At 37.2% G+C, this 22575-nt stretch overlaps 1 protein-coding gene across 4 annotated transcripts; it reads left to right on the top strand.

The window, feature by feature from the left end:
* The first annotated feature begins 258 nt into the window (after positions 1 to 258).
* LOC121855820 (ankyrin repeat and zinc finger domain-containing protein 1-like) lies at positions 259 to 19974 on the top strand. 4 transcript variants are annotated; one of them, XM_042350942.1, is made up of 15 exons: positions 259 to 433; positions 3597 to 3691; positions 4040 to 4130; positions 5081 to 5284; positions 6651 to 6725; positions 8054 to 8154; positions 8648 to 8762; positions 10133 to 10287; positions 11272 to 11494; positions 14540 to 14887; positions 15508 to 15618; positions 16343 to 16481; positions 17108 to 17249; positions 18055 to 18240; positions 19349 to 19974. In XM_042350942.1, exons 2-15 carry the CDS (start codon positions 3644 to 3646, stop codon positions 19532 to 19534), a joined length of 2124 nt encoding a protein of 707 aa, XP_042206876.1. In that variant the 5' UTR covers positions 259 to 433; positions 3597 to 3643; the 3' UTR covers positions 19535 to 19974. The 4 variants fall into 4 exon arrangements, with proteins under 4 accessions (XP_042206876.1, XP_042206877.1, XP_042206878.1 ...); XM_042350943.1 differs by lacking the exon at positions 259 to 433 and adding an exon at positions 1902 to 2847; XM_042350944.1 differs by lacking the exon at positions 259 to 433 and adding an exon at positions 1902 to 2847 and having other exon boundaries at positions 3594 to 3691.
* Positions 19975 to 22575: the final 2601 nt, after the last annotated feature.

The raw sequence follows: 22575 nt of genomic DNA, 5'->3' as shown, positions 1-22575 counted from the left end.
TTAATTTACCTGAAATTTAGTTAAGAATTAGATTAGAATAGGTTAGATTAGGTAATAACATGAGAGGAGGTATAGGCCTATAAATTAACCCCTGTAAGAAAAACAAGATAATTACAATTGTTATTATTATTATTTAAGCAGTCAGGCTCACGTTTTATGTTATTAATTACACTATAACATCAACAATTAATTATAATGAGAGATACATTACATATATACTGTTACAACTCTACAGTGACGTCATTAATTACACCATCCCCTTTAATATATTATTTAACTGTGGACAATAATTATATCTATATTACCCTGTATAAACAACTATATCTTAAATATACGTATAGATAATCCCTATGATCTTAAGGTTTTATAGATATGTTTTAATTATATGTTTAGGTTTGACACACTACACTGGGACAGCTGGTGGAGGTCTGGGGTGAAGTAGTCTGGTATCTTTTTGTTTTATTTCTAAGACCATAAAGGGACAGGGGTTTCAAATTGACTATTATTTTAGTTAACTCTTTGTGTATGTCTGTGTGTAAATATTTTATGGTAATTATATGATCCTATAAGTCAGTTGTGCCATGTTTGATAGTGATTTTTTTTTTACTGTAGATAAACTATAAAATATCTGTAACACTGAAGATATATGAACAATTGTCAAACAGTAACACTTTAATTCATGAATGTGTTACTGTATGTCAAACAACTCAATACTGTAGTAAGAATATTCTAATGCATGACTGATGGGGCAAGTAGACCACTGCCCTGTGTTCTCCCTCAAAGAACAGTAACAGTTAACTTTGTATCATTTAAAAACAGGGTTCACTAAACAGATATTGTACATATTTCTTTTCTGAGTGATATCTCTGGTAAAATTTTAGTTTTGGTCATCCAGGGAAACAGTTAGGTTAGGTTAGGTTACATTGGGCTAGGTTGGATATCAAAATACATGGGTGACCCAAACTAAAAATTTACCCATCCCTGTATTTAGACATCTAACCTAACCTAACTTAACCTAATATAACCTAACCAACCAAACCTAACCTAGCCACAGAACTCAGGAACTATATCTTACCTAACCGGGGGCAACAGACCCCCCCTTCCTGGTGGTGGTTACATTCCTAAGATTCCCGGTTGACCAGAAATAAATTAATATTGATATCTCAATTTGGGTGGAAGGTGCACTTTTTTTTTTCATTCATAAATATTTGGCCTATCCCATTCACCAGCTGAAGATGCCATACTTGTTTGTGTCAGTTGGAATGTTTCATGACATTATTACTGTTCTGTTTTATACTCACTAAGAACCATCAACTTTAGATGATTTTGTACTGTATAGGAATTGATAAATATGAGAAAAAGTGAAAGATGACCTGTGGTGTAATGGTCAGCATGCTCGCCTCGCAAGAGAGTGGACCCGGGTTCGATCTCCGGGCAGGGTGAAACTATGGGTAAGTTTCTTTACGCCATTTGCCTCTGTCTACCCAGCAGTAACTGAGGACCTGGATGCTAATAGATTTGCGAATCGTGTTCAAGGGTAATGGTTAGCGAGTGCTGTTGGCGAGTTGTCTGGTCATCTCGGACTATTCCTTGACACTGGCTCAAGTTTAGCGAGTGCTGTTGGCGAGTTGTCTGGTCATCTCGGACTATTCCTTGACACTGGCTCAAGTAGCTTGTTAACTTAGGGTGTGGTTGTTGTGTTGGCTCAGCAACTTTGTAGTAAGTGCTGGAATGCTGGAAAGTTTTAAAAGGAGGCTAGATAGATTCATGGATGATAGAGAGTGGTAGTAACTCTCGACAGGAGCTGCCATGCACAGGCCAACCGGTCTATTGCAGACTCCTTATGTTCTTATGTACACCTTAAACAAATTCACGCCTAGGTGGCCCTTGGGCCGGCCATCCCTGACGAGGGACAACCATTATTATTATTATTATTATTATTATTATTATTAAATATGAGAAATACGTTAACTTTGGCTAGGTAAGTTAGTCACTTTAGGTTAGCTTAGCTTTAGTAAGTGTGGGTGCTAATATTTCATATGGAAGGTTGATGGGAAGTGTTTCATTGTTTAGTGTTCAGTCACAAGGAAGCATTTGTCAGCAAGTCATGCAGAAATATGGTAAGTGGGAAAAAAACGAAAACTACAATTCCTCCTCCCGATTCCGATTTGGTGTACCGTATTCTTGAGGTAGGAAATACAGTACAGTATTACTTAACTTGAGGCTTTGACCTCTAATGGGGCAGCCATCTAGTAACTGTAGATATTCACATTTGACTACATAATTAATTCCCTTTGAATGCTTGTAAATTTACTGTACAGTATTTTAAAATGTCCCATTCCATTCTGTAGTACTGTACTGTAATGTATTAACTTGGCAATTGTGGACGTTCAGGTCTCTTGGTGAGTGAGGTGTGTGAGTGCTGGCACCAGGTTGGTGGTCCTCCTTTGGAGGTTTTCAGTCAATTGGTTGTCCTCGGTGTGTCGTTGAGACCCATCAGAACTGCAGTACTGCACTGCATACTGCACTTTTGAAAAGTCTGTCAGAGGGGAACAATCTAAATATATACACTCTCTCCAGGGACTGCCTGGACACCCTTATAGATTTTACTCATCAGACTAAAAATGAAAAAAATTGGGGCCCATTACGATCACTTAGGCACTTGAGGGGACTTGTCATACAGGGGCAAAGAAGCAAGTTGGTCACTCAAACAAAGATAGACACTTTTTTCAAGCCAAGACCCTCCAGCTGTGTCTCCTTGCCCTGAGCATCAACCTCCTTGGCTGAGGAGGTTCCTCTTCCTATCCTTGACTCAGACTCAGAGTGAGGCATGTCCATTTTTGGGGGGTAAGTGTACAGTACTTTGTATGCATTACTTTTGTAAATTAATTTTTATTAAAAAAACATGTGTTTCTTTTATAAAGATTGGACACATCGGTGTTGTACTCGTTTTTTGTTGATAATGAAAGTCTTTTTTTTTATCCTGGACATCCCTTTCCCCCAACTAGTCTGCCTTAGCGAGGTTTTACTGTATTACGAATTAAGGAGATGTAATTCAATTTATCATAAGGGGTTAGTGTCCAGAGCCCCCAAATTAACCAAACAATGCTTAGAATAGGTTTAGATCAATAATGTCTGGCCTCCTGCTTTAGGCCAATGGGTTTGTGAGTGCTTTAATTGTTCATCTTAATTCCAGGCTCATTAATAGAGTGGCATTTAAGGATCAATCTTCCTTTTTTTAACCTTGGAAGCCCTTTCTTAGTACAGCACTACACAGTGACTTGAATCATGAACAATACTGACTTTACCTGTGTTTGTTATCTGTCATTCATTACCATAACTACTGTATAAAAAAAAAATTGCATTATACCTTCATAAAAATAATCTTCTTTCAGGGAAACTTCAGTACAAGTACAGTTGTGTATGTAGTAGTAAAATATTGACAACTAAGGATTTTACTCACAATAATCTAAGGACTGTTTAGTTCATTGACCATAGTGGTGGGATAAGAATGACCAAAGTGGTGGTTAAATTCACTTTCAGAACATTGAAATTATTTGTCATTTTATTCTTAATATACTTGTGTTTTTCAGCAGTACACTACAGCACTTACAGCCAAGAGAGGACATCTCAACAGTGCACAATGGTCATTAAGCAGATTTATAGAGTTTCCCTCTGGGACAAAGATAAGGTAACATGTTACTCATCTCATTAATGTGCACAAATTTCGGATAAAATATTTCGCTTACAACTCTCGTGGATTCCTTCTGTTACAGAATTTTTTGTACTGTATTGCAATTGACAACTGAACTTTTATACTTGAATTCAGGTCCATCCTCAGTATGTTCTGGTTCACAAAATTATGTCTCTCTTGATCATAACACTAGAAATTTCTTCTTTTTTTGCTGTTTACACTTTTTGACCAAAAGAATGTTGGGAGTATTTCCCAAACCTCATCTATATTAACATTAAGATTGAATATGTACATTATGGTTAGAAGAAATAAAGAATAGTTGTACTGTATGATTGGTATCTTTAGGTGATGCCCATCCTGACTGGGATCCACTTAGCCCCAGGCAGTGCGGAGTATGAACAAGTCAGCACTCAGCCTTCATCATCCCCAAGCAAAGGTAAGCTTAGGAGAATGAGTCCCTGGCCTTTTCATGAATTTCTGGACAGGGAAAACCATCCAAGGATTCAGATTACCTGAGTCAATCATGGACATCTCGACTGATAATGCCACCCACGGATATGGGTCTCTGGCCATTTTGTATACTGTACAGTAAGTCCTCGTTTAACGTTGCCCCCGACAACGTTGTTTCGTTATAACGTTGCTACCCTTTAGATACCCATGATTCGGACAACGTTCCGCCGATTCGGTATAACGTCGTCAGGGACTACTGTGTACGGCACATCACTCTCACCCAGTCAGAGCGGAGGAGGAGCCACCCTCTGGGTCTCGGTGACTCACCCTCCTCCTCCTCTCCTGCCTTCCTCCTCACCCACCCTCCTCCTCTCCCACCCTCCTCCTCTCCTGCCTTCCTCCTCACCCACCCTCCTCCTCACCCACCCACCCTCCTCCTCTCCCACCCTCCTCCTCTCCTGCCTTCCTCCTCACCCACCCTCCTCCTCACCCACCCTCCTCCTCTCCACTACCCACCACACACTCGCAAAATGATTTAGTTTATTTATCTTTTCGGATTTATAATATATACTATTTTCCATAAAAATTCCATTGAATTTTTGTATATGTAATGTATTTTATGGGGCACATGGAGGCTGGGGAACTTACCTCCCATATTTTATCTATTTCTTATGGGGAAAATTTATTCCGTTAACGTTGTTTCCGTTAATGTCACGGTTTTCAGTAACGGAACCACAACGTTAAGCGAGGACTTACTGTATATTGTTTTATTGCTGGTATGTGGTGCTAGACATCAGAGGGGCAACCCATACAGTTTATCCTGACATTTTTGTACATTTGCTTATGTGGACATTTCTCTCCCAAGGTTCTTCTTCTGTTTATTCCTTTGAGGATTTTTAGCATCTTCAGAGTTTTACATTCATTTGTCTATTTCAGAGCACTGTTCCATTGGTCTTCCTATGTTTCAACCAAGTTTACCGACCACGTTGACGGAAATGCGCTGTTCATATTGCCAGACTACCTTTAACGACCGTCAGGAACAGGTGAATCACTACCGTTTGGACTGGCACCGCCGTAACCTGCAGCTCTCCTTACAGGGCAAATCTCCACTCACTGAAGAACAATTTATGAGTGAATCAAGTTAGTACAATACTGGTTTTAGAATTTTACTGGTTGTATTTATGTTCATGTGGGATAAGTACTGTACCTTTCCTCTGTACAGCAATTTTTTGATACACAGTCCACACCAGCATCCCATTCACACTTGCCTGTATACTGTCATTTGGTGTTGACATTTATCATCCATTCTGTCAAGTGGGATTTAGAAGAAATGAGCATCTCTACCTACCTGCCTGTCTTTATCTAGTAGCCACTACAACTATTGGTGGTTGAACAAGGGTGGATCCTGGTGGTCCGGACCCCCCTTTTCACCAGAAAATTCCAGTACTTTTTCTTTAATGCAGTATTGTACTCAGGCATTTTTGTATAGTAAAATGTAATTAATATTGACTTCGGAATATCTCCTAATATCAAGTGTGCATGGCTTCAAAGTGGCCTCAAAATGCCCTTTATATTGGTCAGATTAAAAAAAGAAAGACAAAAGCTGGGTGGGCGCGCTGTACTCGCCATGTTCCCCCAACCACAACTTCTTGGACTCCCCTCTTTTAATATTCCTTGATCCTCCTCTGTTGAGTCAGTGTGAGGAGGGTGTCTAAGATCTTTTCTTTGTTCTTGATAATCTGTCTGGTGCTGTTTTGAAGCCCAGTACTGTATTGCCCTTGCTTCCACAACTTCTCTTGGTGTATTGTTCCATTGGTCTACATGAAGAGGTCATCATGTTTGTTCTGCACATCAACTGACAATCTCAGCAAGTTTAAAATGAATACCATCTTGAAGCAGTTATTTAGGTTTGCCTTCCTTTTTAGGATTTGGAATTTATTTATGAGGTCTGGCCTGTTGAGTCTTGTGTGAAGTGTTGCCTCCATGGATAATCAAGATGATCTATTTCAGGAATAATTCTGTTTGCCCTCTGTTGAACTTCTTCTAGTGTTATATAGTGAGCTTTGAGTTAACTGCAGAGTTAAATTGGGTTGAATATCCTATGCTGGTTTAATTGGATGAGAATCCTGCATGCAGTAGACCATTGTCCATTTGGATAGTGTATTTTAACTTTAAAACATGCTAAGGTCCTCTGGTGAAGACACGTTATGCCAGGTTTTAATTTAATAGAATGGATTTCACAGGTCATTCTTCTTCCCCTCAGTCATAAAATTGTATATCAAGCTTGAGTTCTTCTTTCTGTGCTCTTCAAAACAGTCTAATAAGTGCACTTAAGTGTTTAAGAGTTTTCCAAAGAGCCTCTCAAGGTTGGAATTGAATTGGCTCTTGGCAGGATAATCTGAGTACAGTAAGTTGAACTACTACTAAAGCTCTTCAACCTATTTATGAATGGATGAAAATTGATAAATACAGTACTGTTATTATATCATTTCATTCTTTTATACAGGTGATGTCTCCAGTATATCAGGATCAGATGATGACTCAAGTGAAGACGATGATGATGATGAGGACAAAGACAGTGGTGAGAATATGAACTTCAGTTTCTTGTTCCACCCCATTTACCTTTAACTAAAATAAGGTTGACAGATAGACAGATAATACAATAGAATTTATCAAGTTTGTCAATAATTACTTCTCAACATGGTTTAGTTTATGTCAGCTTGTTAGTTGGAAGCAAGACTAAATAATAGTTTAAGTAAATCACTGTAGAAATTATTCCTGTTATATATACATAATAATAATACGGTACAAGTATACCTATAGTACAGATGCAAGAAAGGAAAAATGTCTGTATTTCAATATTTTCCTCTTCAATATCAGAATCTGCTGCTTGCAGTGTTAGAATGGTTTAATTTTTACTTATCTTCATACTCGGTGTATCTCTGATGGCAGTGTCCCTGTTTTAAATTTTCTAATGTATACTTTGATGGGACCCATGAATAACACTTACCCCCTTGGCGAGAAATAGCCTGCTTAGCTAATAACCTGTTTGCTACTGTTCTACATTTAAGTCAATTTGTTTGCATTGTTTTCACCAAGTTGACCTGTGAAAACACTCTCTACACAAGCTGAAGAGTGTGGGAAGGCAAGGAGACCACACAAAAGTTCCGACCATTAACAAAACTTGATCATATCATTCCCATCTTTAACAGCTTGCACCAAAACTCGTGAGATCGCGTCGTGTTCCTGTACATTTTCTGTCCAATTTGGTTACAGGGGCGAATCATGGCCTCAGGGCTACCAAATTACTTACCTAATTAAATGTGTGACAAGAAAACGTTGTCATTTCCAAGTTACCGAGGATTCGTAAAATATCGAAACAGAAAATTAATGAGAAAATGTAAAAAATTGTGTAATTTTTCAATAATTTTATAGTTTTTTAATTTTCTTTCAAACTATCAAGTTTGGGATCCATTTTTCAAGATCTTGAAATGTTCTCTCAAGCAGTGGCATTACTGCAGTACAGTACTGTAGTTCCTCACCAACAGCAGGGGTTAGGTTCCTGAAAACCCAGTGATTGGGAAGACTTAAGGCTGATGGGAAATAAGGGTTAGGTTAGTATGATTTATAGTAGTGCAGATGAATGCATGAAGAACAGCATTGTAATGCAGAGTCACAGATTGAGTCAGGAAGAGAATTTTGAAGGTATCAATACTGCAAAATTGATGCAGGATCTAATAATATTGGTAAAGTTACTTGTCTTGAAATTTTATATCTCTTGATTTACTTCGTTTCCATTAACATGAGAGTATGTGTCAGTGCTGGAATTACATTTATTAGCTTGATAAATTATTTGATGGAATCAGTATGTTTGTCAGTTAGTTTTTAATAAATTTACAAATTTTTCAGAGTCAAGAAACCAAGTACTGGGGAAGCAGGCAAGGCTGTTCTTTCTTAATGCAGATGGCAATGTTATATCACTCTTTAGGAATATTTTGTTTAATGCAAAGGTAAGCTGTGATTGATGTTACCAGACTCCTCCTCTGTGGGTGTATGGGGCTGACAGAGAACAATTTGATCATTCTTTTGTTAGTAACAACTGGCTGTGTGTATGTCATGCTACCACAAAGCTTCACTAGCTCACTAGACTTAGGTAAAAGAAGGTCAAAGGGTCAAAAGTGAATTTGTGCTTAAAGTAAGACTTACAGTTCTAGATTTGAGGAATTACTTTGAATATTGTCAGGGCTTTACTTTTAAATTGAAAAGTTGTTTATATGTCAGGAACTTGTATGGGCTAACCAGCATTAGAATATGGCAGGACAGGTAACATCACATACAGTACTGTACTTATTTTGCTGTTAATTAGCCTGGTGGCATGTGACAGTACTCATTTATGTTTTCTAATACTATCTATGTTCACATAAAATCTGGCTGAGTAATTCCATCAGACAGACAAATATTCTATCTTCCTCTGACAAGTTATGTTAATTTCTGTCTGCTCAGTGTGAAATGGATGGAGAAGAGGACGTGATACAGCGGGTGCAGGCGGCCCCACGGAGACACACCTGGGCTATTATTCTCCTGGGTGGTGGACATTATGCTGCTGCCATCTTCAGAGGTGGGTGTTGTTGTGTATGAGATCATGGACGCAGGTAAGAGAGAAGGAGGAGGCACAATTACATAGAGGTAGAATGAAATGGGATCACACCAGAAATGCTATAATCACTGTGACATACCAGGATTACAAGGCTTCTGTATCCTTTTATTCCTGTACTGTTTGTAATAATTGCTACATCAGATATTTCACAGCCATAGTAAAATTGTCAATCTTCCCAGATATCAGTTCCAGAAGGTCTTGGTTATTTGTGGGGTTATTTCCCTGGATGGCCCATGATAACTGAATCTCCAGGCAAATACCAGTCTAACTTATGGGGAGAAATAGGTAGTATGTGTTTGGCTGACCAGTTAGACATAAACCTCTGATAAATTAACATATTTATATTAAACTGTTTAATAGAAATATAATCAGTATAAAGTACAGTATGTGTGTAGTAAGTCTTTACAATAACCCTCAAGATTTGTGTGTTGTGTTCCTGGAGGTTGCCTTGAATATAAAAGTGGAAGTTAGTAATTTAAGGGAACAGGAGATGTGTTATGGGTCTCAAAATTCTGCCATATGACTCAGGCCACAATTAACAAACTAAACTTGTGTGTGTAAAGCCATGTGATGGGGGAAGGCAAGACAAATTTTTCATCGGCCTAGCGAGTTCATCGTTCAGTCACCAATTGCCTCATAATTTAGACGATAGATTTTCAGATGCAGGTGTACCTCACTATACAGCAGACATGTGTTGTAAGAATAGTGCAATGTTTAGTGAAACAGATAGTACAGTTTACCATAGTCCTAATGAAATAAATAGGGGTCACATTCCTAGGAGACATTTTCGGTCAAGATTTTCCCACCACTATTAATTAAGTACCTAAATTTAGTGGATGTACAGTGTGCTCATAATTGCCACTTACTACCTGTACTTAGTGATCAAGATATTAAATCCAGTTTCAGTAAGAGTGCTGTACCTGTATGATATTATTTTTATAACTATAGCTATTAACATAGTACAGTCTAGAGTATTATATTCAGTCTGTTTCACTATACAGAAAACATCAAATGATTGTTTTGTATAATTTTGGGCATAAATTTACCTTGAGGGCTGACCATGAAAGGTGTGAGTTAATGCGAGATGATAAACAAATAAATGGATTTATATTTCTGAAAAAAGTTATATTTATGATTGATGATTTCATGAAAGTAATGTAAATATATACCATAAATATATTTTAATGTATCGGAATGACTATAGAATGAATCATAAGAGTAGGGAGGGTAAGTTAGGGATGTATTACCTATGTATAGATTTGTATAATTTAGATACAAGTAGTTTCTCTTAATGGAATTGTGTTATTGAAAGAGTCTTAAATACTTGACAGCGAATGAAGTTGTCATCCACAAAACATTCCACAACTACACAGTGAGAGCCAAGCAAGGTGGAAGCCAGAGTTCCAAGGACAACCAGAGTGGCTCAGCTCACCCCAAGTCAAGTGGGGCATCTCTGAGGCGCTATAATGAACAGTCTCAGCGTCAGGTGAGATATACACCGTGTACAGTATCTCAATTCATCTTAAGCGAGGATTCCATTCATGCGGTAGCCAAAAATAGGTCATGGTGAAATATACACGGTTATTTCCATTGGTACTGTTGCATTAACATTATGTTTGCAGTACATTTCAATTGGTCCCTGTAGCGATTGAAAGCGCAACCGCATGGAAATGGACGAGGGAATCCCACACGGTGACGTCACTAGTTCCTTTTTCATACACCATCCCTTGAGACATCAGATATTCTTGTCACTGCTATGCATTTCACAGATATGTAAGGGGAAATGTGACCAACAAAACAACTTCATTTTATAAAGCATTTGTCTGCTCTGTTCTTATAAACTTAGCAACTGTTTCATCAGTTCACTCAGTATATATCCCAAGAAAATACCAATTTTTGTCAAACATTTATATAATACCTAGCAAGTGTTATTTTATCAGGGAATTAATTATGCATCAATCTTTATATATCATTTTACTTAGTCCATAAATTTTGACACATTTGTTCTAAAATGAAGGTTCTTGGTCTCAATAAAAGGTTTCTTTGGGATATAAATTTTTTGTCACTTATTATTTATCTATGGTCCCTATTATTTCATATGTTATAATTCTCTGGCTAAGTGGAAAAAGGGCCAATGTAAAAATTGCCAATTTAGACTTACCTTTTACATATTGCAAGTTGTTGCCTCAGACAAGTTACTTCTCTGTTCCTGCAGTGTTTCTCCTACTCTGTTGCCGGTGACCGCACTAAGCAGCTGCTTCATGGTACTTCATCTCACTCCTCCATTAAGGCTATAACAGCCACTCAGTCTACTGCTGCTTCTGCCTCATAATGTATTTTAATGATAAACGAACCTTCAACATAATCATCATCATTTTAGAGCCATTTTCCACACTTGTGTGCCTGTATCACTATTTCTTGGCCACATTATGTTGCCACAAGTCAGAATATGTGTATGTCCATGTTGCAGCACATTCAAGAGCTGATGGAGTCCTGGAAAACACATCTGACAAACTGTGACTTGATCTTCTATAATGCCAAACACCATAATCGGAGCACACTGTTTAGTGGTAAGACGCCCATCCTTAATATCCAAGATAACCGGCTAAGAAAGATTCCCTTTACCACCAAAAGGGCGAAGTTTTCAGAGGTGAAGAGGATCTTTGGTTTACTCTCAGAAATTTTGGTGCATGGTAAGTTATGGTTTGTCTTTATATAAACATTTGATAGATATTTTGCTTTATAAATTAGTATAATTTCCTTATTTAAGACAGAATCTAGTGGTTAGAAGCTGACAGTTTTGTTATTGTTGTTTCAGCTTGCATGTGTGTGTGTGTGTGTGTGTGTGTGTGTGTGTGTGTGTGTGTGTGTGTGTGTGTGTGTGTGTTTTAAGAGCTCTTTCACTCCTTGGGTTTTGTCCCCCTACATGCTCTGCTACTTTTATGGTGCTGTAAGCGCCTTCCGGGCGTTTAAAGGTTAATCAGACTCTTCACGCTAAACTCAAACGTTATAATTCGGTCAAACTTGTTGAATACAATTAATTTTAGTATTTCAGATAAATCATACATAGGCAATCATACATAAATGTTTAATCCAATATATATTCACATAACAATCATAGCTATGTAATTAGTCTCATCTTAACACTTATAATGAGTACTTAATTTGCCATATTTCTATGTTGTCACAATGATAAACGATGCAATGGACACAGTCTACCTGTGTACACAATAAGTACAAGTTAAACTTACCTGTTGAAAGTCTCAGGAGAAAACAGGTTTGGTGTTGCCTCTATGATGGGGATAGCTACAGTGCCAGTCCCTGCCTGGCGTCGCATGCCCAGCCCTGGCTGGCCAAATTTGCTGGGTCAGGCGTCTATACACAAACAAGCTCCCCTTACTACCACCCAACACCTCACCTCCTCTGGGTCTCTCATCTCCACCATCTCAACACTATATAGTACTGTATACGGGCAGGCACGCCCAAAAAACATGACATGACTTACAGCCTAACATAACGTTTGTTTTTGTGTCATCCTTTTCATTACTGCTTGCGGTAACACTACTCATTACTGCTTGCGGTAACAGGTGCACTTGTCCTATTTAAACTGCTCATTCAGCAGATGGTTGTTGTGTTTTCTCCGTGTTCTTTATTTCCTCATTATTAACAACCACATTACCATATCACACACACCAACCCACTGTTAACCTCACCACTAGCATCCATAATATTCAGCTTGTAAACCTCTCCTCTGGCCCAGTATTTGGCCTCAAGGTATTCTTCCTTGTTGTCATCCATCTTCCAAGCCTAATACAATCTTCTCCTCTATCAGTATGTACACTTTATGTTAGTGCAGGGTGGCCTGTACTGTACCTTTCCATCAGCCACACACCTTGTCATCCACATTTAACAGAACACCCTTTAATTTGGCTCGGCACCTCACTACATTACCCCTCACTCTGTCGTTGGCCATTTCTACTCTTCTCAGCTTGGCATAAAATGCTTCCCTCATTCTGTTCCTTCACACACTCTTTCTTAAAACATACACCTTCTTCCTTTCTCTGAACACCTTGTCACACCCAGGCACATTTTTCCCCAGCTATAACCTTTACATCCCCAACAAGCTTCCTGTCTGATTTCTGAACAATACAGTACTTTCAGTATTCCTTGTACCAAATCACTTTCCATTACGCACCCCTTCATAACCTCTGTGTGTTCACCAATATTTCTGTTTAGATCACTGTGCAGTACAGTGCCAGAGTTTCCCTTCACCAAGCTCTGATACAACATGCAACAACTCATCCCAGAACTTGTCCCTTTCTTCCTTTTCTGCCTACCAGTAGCTTCAAAGCCACAATTCTCACATTTACCCTTTCACCTCTATCACTGTCTCCACCCACTTTTCAGCAATCAAGATCCCAACTGCAATAGATATTTATAAAGACATTTATAAAAACGATAATTCTTAGTCACTCACAGTTCCTTCAAGATTAATAATGTTGATATTTTGAAATTTGTCAACTTGTGCTTTTGGCTATGTACTGTGTACTGTTCATCCTCAGAATTACGGCACTGCTAGGACCAAGGCGTACTGAACTTATGAATTTTCCAGCTTACTGTACAAGGCCACGCCCTCACATGACTTCCCCTTCTCCTTAAAACTACGGTGCATTTCTATGATGGAGTTCCAGAAGTAAATTACTGTTTCGTGGCTCATTGTTATGAAAAATATTGAATATAATGGTTTTTAATTATAAAGAACCCGTCACCTTTGTCAGATTTAACATATATATTGTAAACTTAAAGATGAACTCAAATAAGCATACAGTACTAATTTGATTTGTTGTTTAAAATTAATAATGAATACTGTATGCATTTTTTTTCATCACATTCCTCTCTGATAGCTGTGCACCACTAAACTGAACATTTATATTTCCTGAAACATCACATTCATGAGCCAATAATTCATTCAGTGCCTATGAGTGAAGCAGTCAGTCAGCCTTCATGCCTCAACCTTGTGCCCACAGATCTGTTGACCTGTAGGGGACTCATGTTAGTTTAGCTGTAAATTTATTTAGCTTATTATATGTACAGTAAACAGAACTTTAGAATTATTTTAATTTGATTTCTTGCATATGATACCAGATGTCTGTGGGGGTTGGAACACACTACAGTACTACACGTTTCTTAAGTAGACTAATTTTTTGTGTTTGTGAATGTGTTAAAGTCTGATGAGTAAGTTTCAGTGCTGTACATACTTTGAACATGTATTAAGTATTAAACACTCTATTTATAAAGATAACTGAAAACTTTTGTTTCATACACTTGGCAGACCAAAGTATGGACAATTAATGAATAGTAATAAATTGTTAGAAAGATTGGGAGGTAAAGAAGGGATGGAACGTGTGTCTAACCAACTGTAATTGACATGTTTTTGGTGTGAAAACTCTGGATCATTTTGTCTCGTTGAGGTAGTGTCAGTACTATGGTGTGAGGGTCATTGAGTGGTCAGACACTACCCAGAGATACTGTTCCAACTTCCTCCCAGGAGAGCAGTAATCACTAACCATGCCTCCATCCTCCCTCCCATGTTATATGAGGCTTGATGAGTAGGGAAGGAAGGAAGAATGATCACTTAGTTTATAATTAACTGATCGATTCCCTGGTAAGTTGCCATTTATTAAAAGAGTCATCTAGACACAGCCTTGCATCAGTCCTCCATGTTTGCATTTCAACAGGGACTGAGGAAGAGTTCAAAGCCATGGTGAAAGATTCCATCTCTCCTGGAGAAGTTAAACCAACTGTGAAGAAGAAAAAAGAAGTAAGCGGAAAGAAACCGGAAAAGAAACCAAAGTCAATGAGAAACAAATCACCAGATAATTTGAAATCTTCATCCAGTGAGTCTGATTCAGATGGTGACATGGAACTTTTGGTCAGTTTAAGTACATTAAGCACCAGTGAACTTGGGGGACCACACTGTTCTTTTAAAGGACCTCTAAGGAAAAAAGTGGTTGAAGCCAAGAAGATGAAAGGAAAGAAGAAACAGAGGAACACAAACACCACTTGTAGTGCAACAGATACACAAAGTAGGTTGTAAACTTTTTATTAAAGCCTTACAGTAGTTGCCAAAAAATGTAAAATTCCAGTTGTTTATTTTTATATAATATAATACTGTACTGTGTTGAGTATAGGCTACTGTTGTATGGTCAGTACTGGTGTATGGGTCAGAAGTATAGATTCTTTCAGCAGACACCGGACAGAAGGTAGATGCTCTTATACAGTATGTGGTGTTATAGGAAATTGCTAATGATGTATTACAGCGATAGGAAAACAAATGGAGGAGGACTAAGATGGGCAACAACATCAAGACACATTATTTAAATGAAATACTGTGATTTAACTTATACATAAATTAGGATGAGGGAATAGTACTGGTAATAGAAATATTAATGGGGATAATTGATAGTAGGCAGAGACTGGAGTAGATGAATAGAAGTTGTGGTCCCCAGAGAGATGTAATATCTGGGAGGACTAGTAAAAACAGCCCCAAAACATACTATGGCTACCAGCCCTCAAGCATGAAGATGACAGTTTGATTAACTGATTATTTGTTATTGATCAATCATCATCCATTAAAGTACAAAAAATGCCTTAGAATTTATTTTTTATTTTTTTACTAATGTCTAATAATAATTTCACTTTATAGGTCGTCAGCACAAGCTTCGTGTGTGGGATGTGATCTACACAGCTTGTAAGACTGCCAGTATAGAGCGCCTTACTACAGCACTCAAAATGCCTTGTGCAGATATGCCTGAAGGTATCACTTATCTTTCTGACTCATTCCTCAGTGCAGATATATTATGCTGGATGCCTTGTATTGTTTCTTAGTTGTAGAGAGTTTAGCTGGGTATTTTAAGCCTGTAAATGTTGCATAATCACAGGACCTCTTAAATGTCTTTCTTGACTATAAAGTACAGTGGTATGTTAGACAGGACAAAAGTACTGTATATATTATGTATCATGTATTTCATGTTTGATGTGGTACAGTATATCTTGACACCTGTTCTGTATTGCTAGATGTGTTCTCTCAGCATTTACAAGTAAGAAAGTTATTTATCATATTTAAAGTTTTCAAGCAAATGATTTTATTGGATTAGAAATTGTACCTTTCCCAGTTTACATAATTGTTTGTTAAGATATGGAATTGACTCAGACCATGATGTTATCTGTACAGCTGAAGCTCAATAGTTATGGAAGTTATTGGAGTAGTTAGACAGTTATCCTAAGTTTCAGTCTATAATGTCCTGTATCCAAATGTTCTCGTCCCAGCTTCTGACTTGACACCCGGAATTGTTTGTGAAGAATTAATGAAGTGAACTTTGATATTTCTTTACATTTATAACATTAAAAAAATCACTTATTACTGTATACACATTTACACCATTATTATACACACTGACAATACTGTTTATATATCAGATGTACTCTTGCATTGTCTCTTTTCTAATTAAACCTTTTTTGGGGGGTTGGTGATTTTACAGGTGAAGCTCTCCCAGATGATATTATGGAGTCTATTGCACATACTGAAATTCCATCCAATCTCAGTGCCATCACCTTGGGGAGGAAAGAGAGAACGATGCTTCATTTGGCTGCAGAAAACGGTCACAAGGACATTGTATGGTGAGTTTCTGGTCCTTGAGGTCAGAGGTTCTATGGATGCTTGAGAAAATAAGAATATTGTCAGGAAGTTATTGAAGTAATGTGAACAGTGACTTGTGGTGAGGGACAGAGGGTGGCCTCTTTTGTGTGTGTGTGTGTGTGTGTGCGTGCCATCATTTGCTCTCTGCGGTAATGTACAACTCCCAAAACGTCTCTTATCAGATTTAGAAAAACTTTAATGGATTTCTGATAGTACAAATATTAATGGATTTTGATAAATAAGATTTCATGTGGTTTAGATTTACAACATAATTTGCTAAGAGTAAATTTAAATGCTATATAATTTAAATTGTTTAATGTAATGTTTTGTTATGTGTATATTAAACTTATTGCATGAATGAGGGAGGTCATCTTCTCAACCTGGCACTTAACCCCCAATTTCTCATAGACTCATAGTATTTATTTTTTTTTGCTTGAGTTATATTTGCACAGGATTTTCAAGTACTGTGCACAATGAGAGCCAGCAATATTTCTTTTATTTTTTTTTCACTTTTCTCACTTATATTTGTACAGTACAGTATACTTTTTATGTGCAGTAAAACTTTATTCAGTTTTGATAATTAGAATACTTTTGGTGATGACCGTAGGTGGTTATTGGAGCGTGGATGTGACCCCAGCGTTGCCGACACAGACAGAGTAGTGCCATATGATACATCTTATGACAAGGAGACTCGAAATCAGTTCCGTCGTTTCATGGCAGATTACCCGGACAAGTACGATTATAAAAAGGTAAGGTTAATGAGTCTGAATTAAGAGAAGAGTTTATATATTTATGCCAGTTAACAGTACAGTCAGTTCTGCTACAATGCGATAGTTCTGTTCTTGTAAAATCTCGCGTTGTAGAAATTCACGCAATAGAAATAACAGATTACTCGAAATTGAAAAATTTAGTAGTTAGTTTAACACAAAGGATAGCACAGTCTAAACAAATGTTATATTCATATCTAATAATGAAATCATACAGTAAATGTAACACTTTACCTTGAAAAAATATGAATATAACTTGATGGGGGAGAAGGGTGATGTTGAGGTTGAGTCATGCAGACAGGAGTTGAGAGTTGTCATCGTCGTCATCAGGTGCAGGTTTGGTTGCATGGGAGGGACGAAAAAAACGTCTAATTCCAGAAGTGGATGACTGTGGTTCACTTCACAAACAAAACACATGAATCAATTGAACATGTGATGTCAAACATGAACTGTAAACACTGCATAACCCCGCGCCAAGCGACAGTACACTTAAAACGTTTGAGTGGAATCGCGTTACAGCCAACACTCGTTCGCGTTTTACAAATATCGTTCTTCTATTCATCAATCGCGTTATAGCCAATTCGCGTTGACAAAACACGCGTTGTAGCAGAAATGACTGTATAACAAGAGCAGTGTAGGATGTAGTGTTTTATGTCCATGAATTAAAGATATTGTCTCAGTTTTCTTCCTTTGACAATTAAGGCTACAGTATTTTTTTCTCTCAGAGCAGACTACGATCTTATCTTCTGTAGGTATATTTATCAATTTATAATTTTATCATTTGCAGGCCAGAGTACCCAGTCCTCTGGCACCTGACCAAGAGGCACAACAAGCAGAGAAGCTGGCCCAGAGAAGAAAAGCACAGAGGCAGGCCAAGCAGGAGAGACAGAAGGAAAAGAAGCAGAAGAAAAGAGAATTGAAAAAGGAGGATGAAGAAAAGAAACAATTTTTGGAGCTGAGTGATAGAGAGAAGGTATTGTTGAGGGATCTTTCATCAATTAACTTAGTATAACCTTTAGAATTTTTATCACTTTTACATAGATATCACCTTCACAACTTGGGACAAATCCTGCTAGTATTTCACGCCTCATATTTCATTCTACAATCTCTCCTAGCCATACTGTATATATCTGCAGTACAGTACTTTTGGTTGTACTTCTCAAATTGCACTGTTTTCATCACTGTGTTAGACTTAGCTCTTTTTTCTGTGTGCTTTATAACTAGTGCTGTAGTTCGTAAGTTTTATGGCGATAAACCAACAATAAAAACCTTAATTGTCTGCAGTCAGTAGGGAAGATAAACTCAACAATGAACAGGTTTTGGATGGATGATGTGAGAATTTCCTTATACCCTACAGGTGTCCCTTTTACTGTGGGTTTTGTTCCTAGAAGGGTTGCACTCCAAAAAACCCTCATGCAAATCGAAATATCGTAAATCGGGCACCTTTTAGCGTGAGTTTCAGTGGGATACGTTCCTGGCCTGTACAACACAAACATGTAACACAGAAAAAACTAATCTTACATTAAATAAAAAAATAAATTAAACACTCACTACACATGCACTTACCAAAAACGACAAAGTACCACGGCGATCACAAGGCTGCGCAGCGATAAACAACGATAATATTGGTAGCACAATCCAGGGCAGGAACGATCACCTTGGAACACCGTGTGGGACTGTTGTTTGCATGGTGGTTGTGATGTGTGCAGGTAGCTGAGTGAAGTTTGGTAAAGCAGCTTCTACATGTAACGGCCATCCTGGATTTGACAAGTGAAGGGAAAGATGCACTTCCTCGGTGTTTACATTCTGCATTAGTAAATTTAGTCTCACGATGTCATTAATGTGGATTTTGCCTAACATAAATGGATCGAGGATGTTCAAACCTAATTAACACTAATGCAGAATATCATAAAACAGATGTTCATAAATTGGGGAGGCCTGCATAAATACATTCAATATAAATAAAGTTAGGCTGCCATAGTAAAAGGAGGGGTTATGTTCCCAGTTACAATCCCCATAATGGTTGTGGCATCATATCACATCAATGGAGGATGAATGTTGAAATATGGTTATGTCTACAGCGTGCATTAGCTGCTGAGCGTCGGTTTCTTCAACAGCAAGAGAAAGTGGAAGCACCAAAATCCTGCCTGCAGCGGTGCTTCATGTGTGCTGCAGACATCTCAGGTATAGTGCCCTTTGAGTACAGTGATAATAAGTTCTGTTCGACAAAGTGTGTGAGAGAACATAGAATTAAAAAACCTCAGTAATTATGAACATTATGATTACTGTTTCTTATTAGCTAGAATAAGTATAAGTATAACTTTTTTTGTGTCTGCTTGTGATGATTGCTCTCTGAAAAATGCTATCAACAGAATTATAGGATATGATTGTTAATAGTGATATTAAACCACTCCATCATGTGCATCATTGCTGATGTGGATTGTGTCCGTTCCTGTTGTAAAGGATATGCCTTGTTCTACATCATGTTACTGTAGTCACAATATCATAAGTTAATTAGGCTGAAATATTGTGCATTGGATAGAATTAGTGGCATTGACATACAAAAGCTTACATCATGGCATTGCAGTACAGCTCCTCCCCGACTTACGACCTACTCAACTTCCGACCACCCGGACATACGACCGCCTCGGTCGTACCAAAATTTTGACAAATTGCGTATTTTCGAGTCCCAACTTCAGTGATTGCGCTGTGTACTGACAAAATTTTCGTTTGTAATTCACTTTAAAATGGCCGGTAAGCTTAAAAGTAAGAGTTTTGTGGTGCTGAGAAGAAAAAGAGACACCCATGTTAGATTTTATATGCATTATTTAAGCATTTTCGACTTACAACCTGGATTTGGGTCCCTAACCCCATCAGGAACAATGATATTTTATGTTAGTGGTCACATATTGTAACAAGGAGACATTATTTACTGGTTTTGAGTTTTTCGGTTGACTGTGGTGTCCGGGTACTGCCTCTAGGTATTGTATATCAGAAATATAAAATATTCATTTAATTTAATTTTACTAATGGAGTTAGTCTGAATTATGCCATTAGATTCTAACTGGATATGAGTAAACAATGTGTCCATTCATTTTTAGATGTGTTTTATTTTTATGTTTTCTTTGTGATACAGTGTCTTATGTATTATTTGTTCACAAAGATATGTACTGTATATGTGACTCTAAACTGACTGGCACTATGCAATATATTTTTTAATTAAATATCAAGAACTTAGTAGCAGATATTTAGAAACATTCAGTGTGTTGACTTAATAATTGAGTTTAGTGTCATATTTACTTAACTTTACTATTATACTTACCAAGAAGAATGGCATGGCTGTCATTGTGGAATGTTCAGAAAAGCCATCTTAGCCTGGGGTTGAGGTAAACACGACCACTTCCTCTAAGGCCATGGATATATTCTTGCTGTACTTGGCTTAGGGGTGAAAATTTACGGTTTCATTTAAAAATGTAATCCTCAACTTTTATTTTCTTTGTGTCTCAAAGCTCTATGGATTTATCCATTGTACATTCTGAAGAAATGAGCAAACTAAGATATGCTAATTTTTCTTAGTCTTTAAGGATAATGATAATTATATTATTGAACTATTTTAATGTCATTTATTATGTTGTAACTTTGGATTGTTTCCTGTTCTATAAAATCTTGGTTTGTGTTATGTTCATTTTTATCATTGTTTGGTATATTACTCGGCATGTTGCTCAAATGCAGATATTTCTCATTAGGTTGATTGAGTTGTAATGGCACGATAAAGTTTAATGTCACAGATGATAAAGCATTGAGAAAGAATGATGAAAAATGGGTGAGGAAGTGTGTGTGTGTGTTGCAGTGAAAAGGTCTGTGTTAAAAGGCATAATACATACACACAAGGTCTTTACAGGATATCCACACTGAATCTAGTTGAATTCTCTGGATTGTAAAGGAACTTAATGCAACAAGACAAAACTTAATTTAAGGTGGCAGTGCAGTAGAGTCCAAGAGAAGGATACCGTATACAGTACTCTGTTATATACTTGAAGATCAGTTTAGTGTGCTGTGTGTCAGAAGCTTGAGTGAAAGAGTACTGATGCCAAGTGTAATAAGTGGCGATGAAACTATAACATGTGATAAAAGAAGAAGAGTAAACCATGAATTATCTCTACAGTTTGTAATGAGTGAAAAGAATTTCCAGTATGACAGTTGACACCAACCATCACTTTGAAAGAAATTGTCTGTCTCTAGTCATAGTTTTATTGAATGAAACTATACCATATGTCAGTTATGACTACCAGTATGCTCTCAACATACAGCAGTGAGGCAGGTAGCCTGGAGTGATTTCTGTCTGTGGCAAAGTGGAAAGATGACTCATTGGATGCTTAAGCAGAATTTTTTTTTTATCTTTATAAGTCAAGTGGGATTTGCGAGAACCAGTAATATTAACTTCCTGATACTAAGGTTGACAATCCCTTATCTGAAATCCTTGTGGCCAGATGTGCTTCTGATTTCAGAATGGTTAGGTTGGGGGTATTTTTCTATTTATTTTATTTTATTAATTTGTTTATTTTTTTTACGGGGATCAGCCCACCCGGGCACAGGTCACTGACCCACATTGGGGCCTGGGGGGCAAAAATATAATAATAATAATAATAATAATAATAATAATAATACATAGGTGTAGGTCGTGTTTCTCATTTTGGATCTTTTTTCATTCCTGTATTTCTTTATTATTATTATTATTATTATTTTATTAGTATTAGTATTTTTATCATTATTATTATATTTTTGTGTATTTTGTATTAAAATTTTTATTTGCTATGAATTATTACTATTATTATTATTATTATTATTATTATTATTATTATTATTATTATTATTATTATTATTATTATTATTATTATTATTATTATTATTATTATTATTACTACTACTACATTTTAGCCCCCCAGGCCCTGATGTGGGTCAGTGACCTGTGCCGGTGGGCTAATCCCTGTAAAAAAAAAAAAAAAAAAATGCTTCACTAAAAAACTCGGTTTTCAGATTTTTTAGTTTTCAGAATTTCAGATAAGGGATTGTCAACCTGTAATAAGTTATGTCACCTGTTGGGAGTTGTTCATGCATCAGACTAAGGACCATAGTCAAGATCAGGGAGCAGAGGGTATAGTCACTACCGTAGGGAACACCTACACCGTGAGCATAGTGAGTATTCTAGATGACTCAAATCATGCATCTTGCTCCAGGGCTGCCAACATGTGAAAAGGTGTGGCCTTTTCAACTATTATAACGGTATGTTTATATCTCCGTTAATATC

The sequence above is a fragment of the Homarus americanus genome, unplaced genomic scaffold (assembly GCF_018991925.1).
Source record: "Homarus americanus isolate GMGI-L3 unplaced genomic scaffold, GMGI_Hamer_2.0 scaffold14072, whole genome shotgun sequence".
Classification (NCBI taxonomy): domain Eukaryota; kingdom Metazoa; phylum Arthropoda; class Malacostraca; order Decapoda; family Nephropidae; genus Homarus; species Homarus americanus.
Note: the sequence above shows the minus strand (reverse complement) of the source record. Positions and strands in the feature narration are given on the sequence as shown.

What these genes read in the sequence shown, in the direction of transcription:
- LOC121855820 (XM_042350941.1), top strand. Translation starts at nt 3,512, where the DNA reads ATGACCAAAGTGGTGGTTAAATTCACTTTCAGAACATTGAAATTATTT. An exon ending in TGATGAGGACAAAGACAGTG is followed by an intron (nt 6,726 to 8,053) that starts GTGAGAATATGA and finishes CAAATTTTTCAG; the next exon opens with AGTCAAGAAACCAAGTACTG. An exon ending in ACAAGTACGATTATAAAAAG is followed by an intron (nt 17,250 to 18,054) that starts GTAAGGTTAATG and finishes TATCATTTGCAG; the next exon opens with GCCAGAGTACCCAGTCCTCT.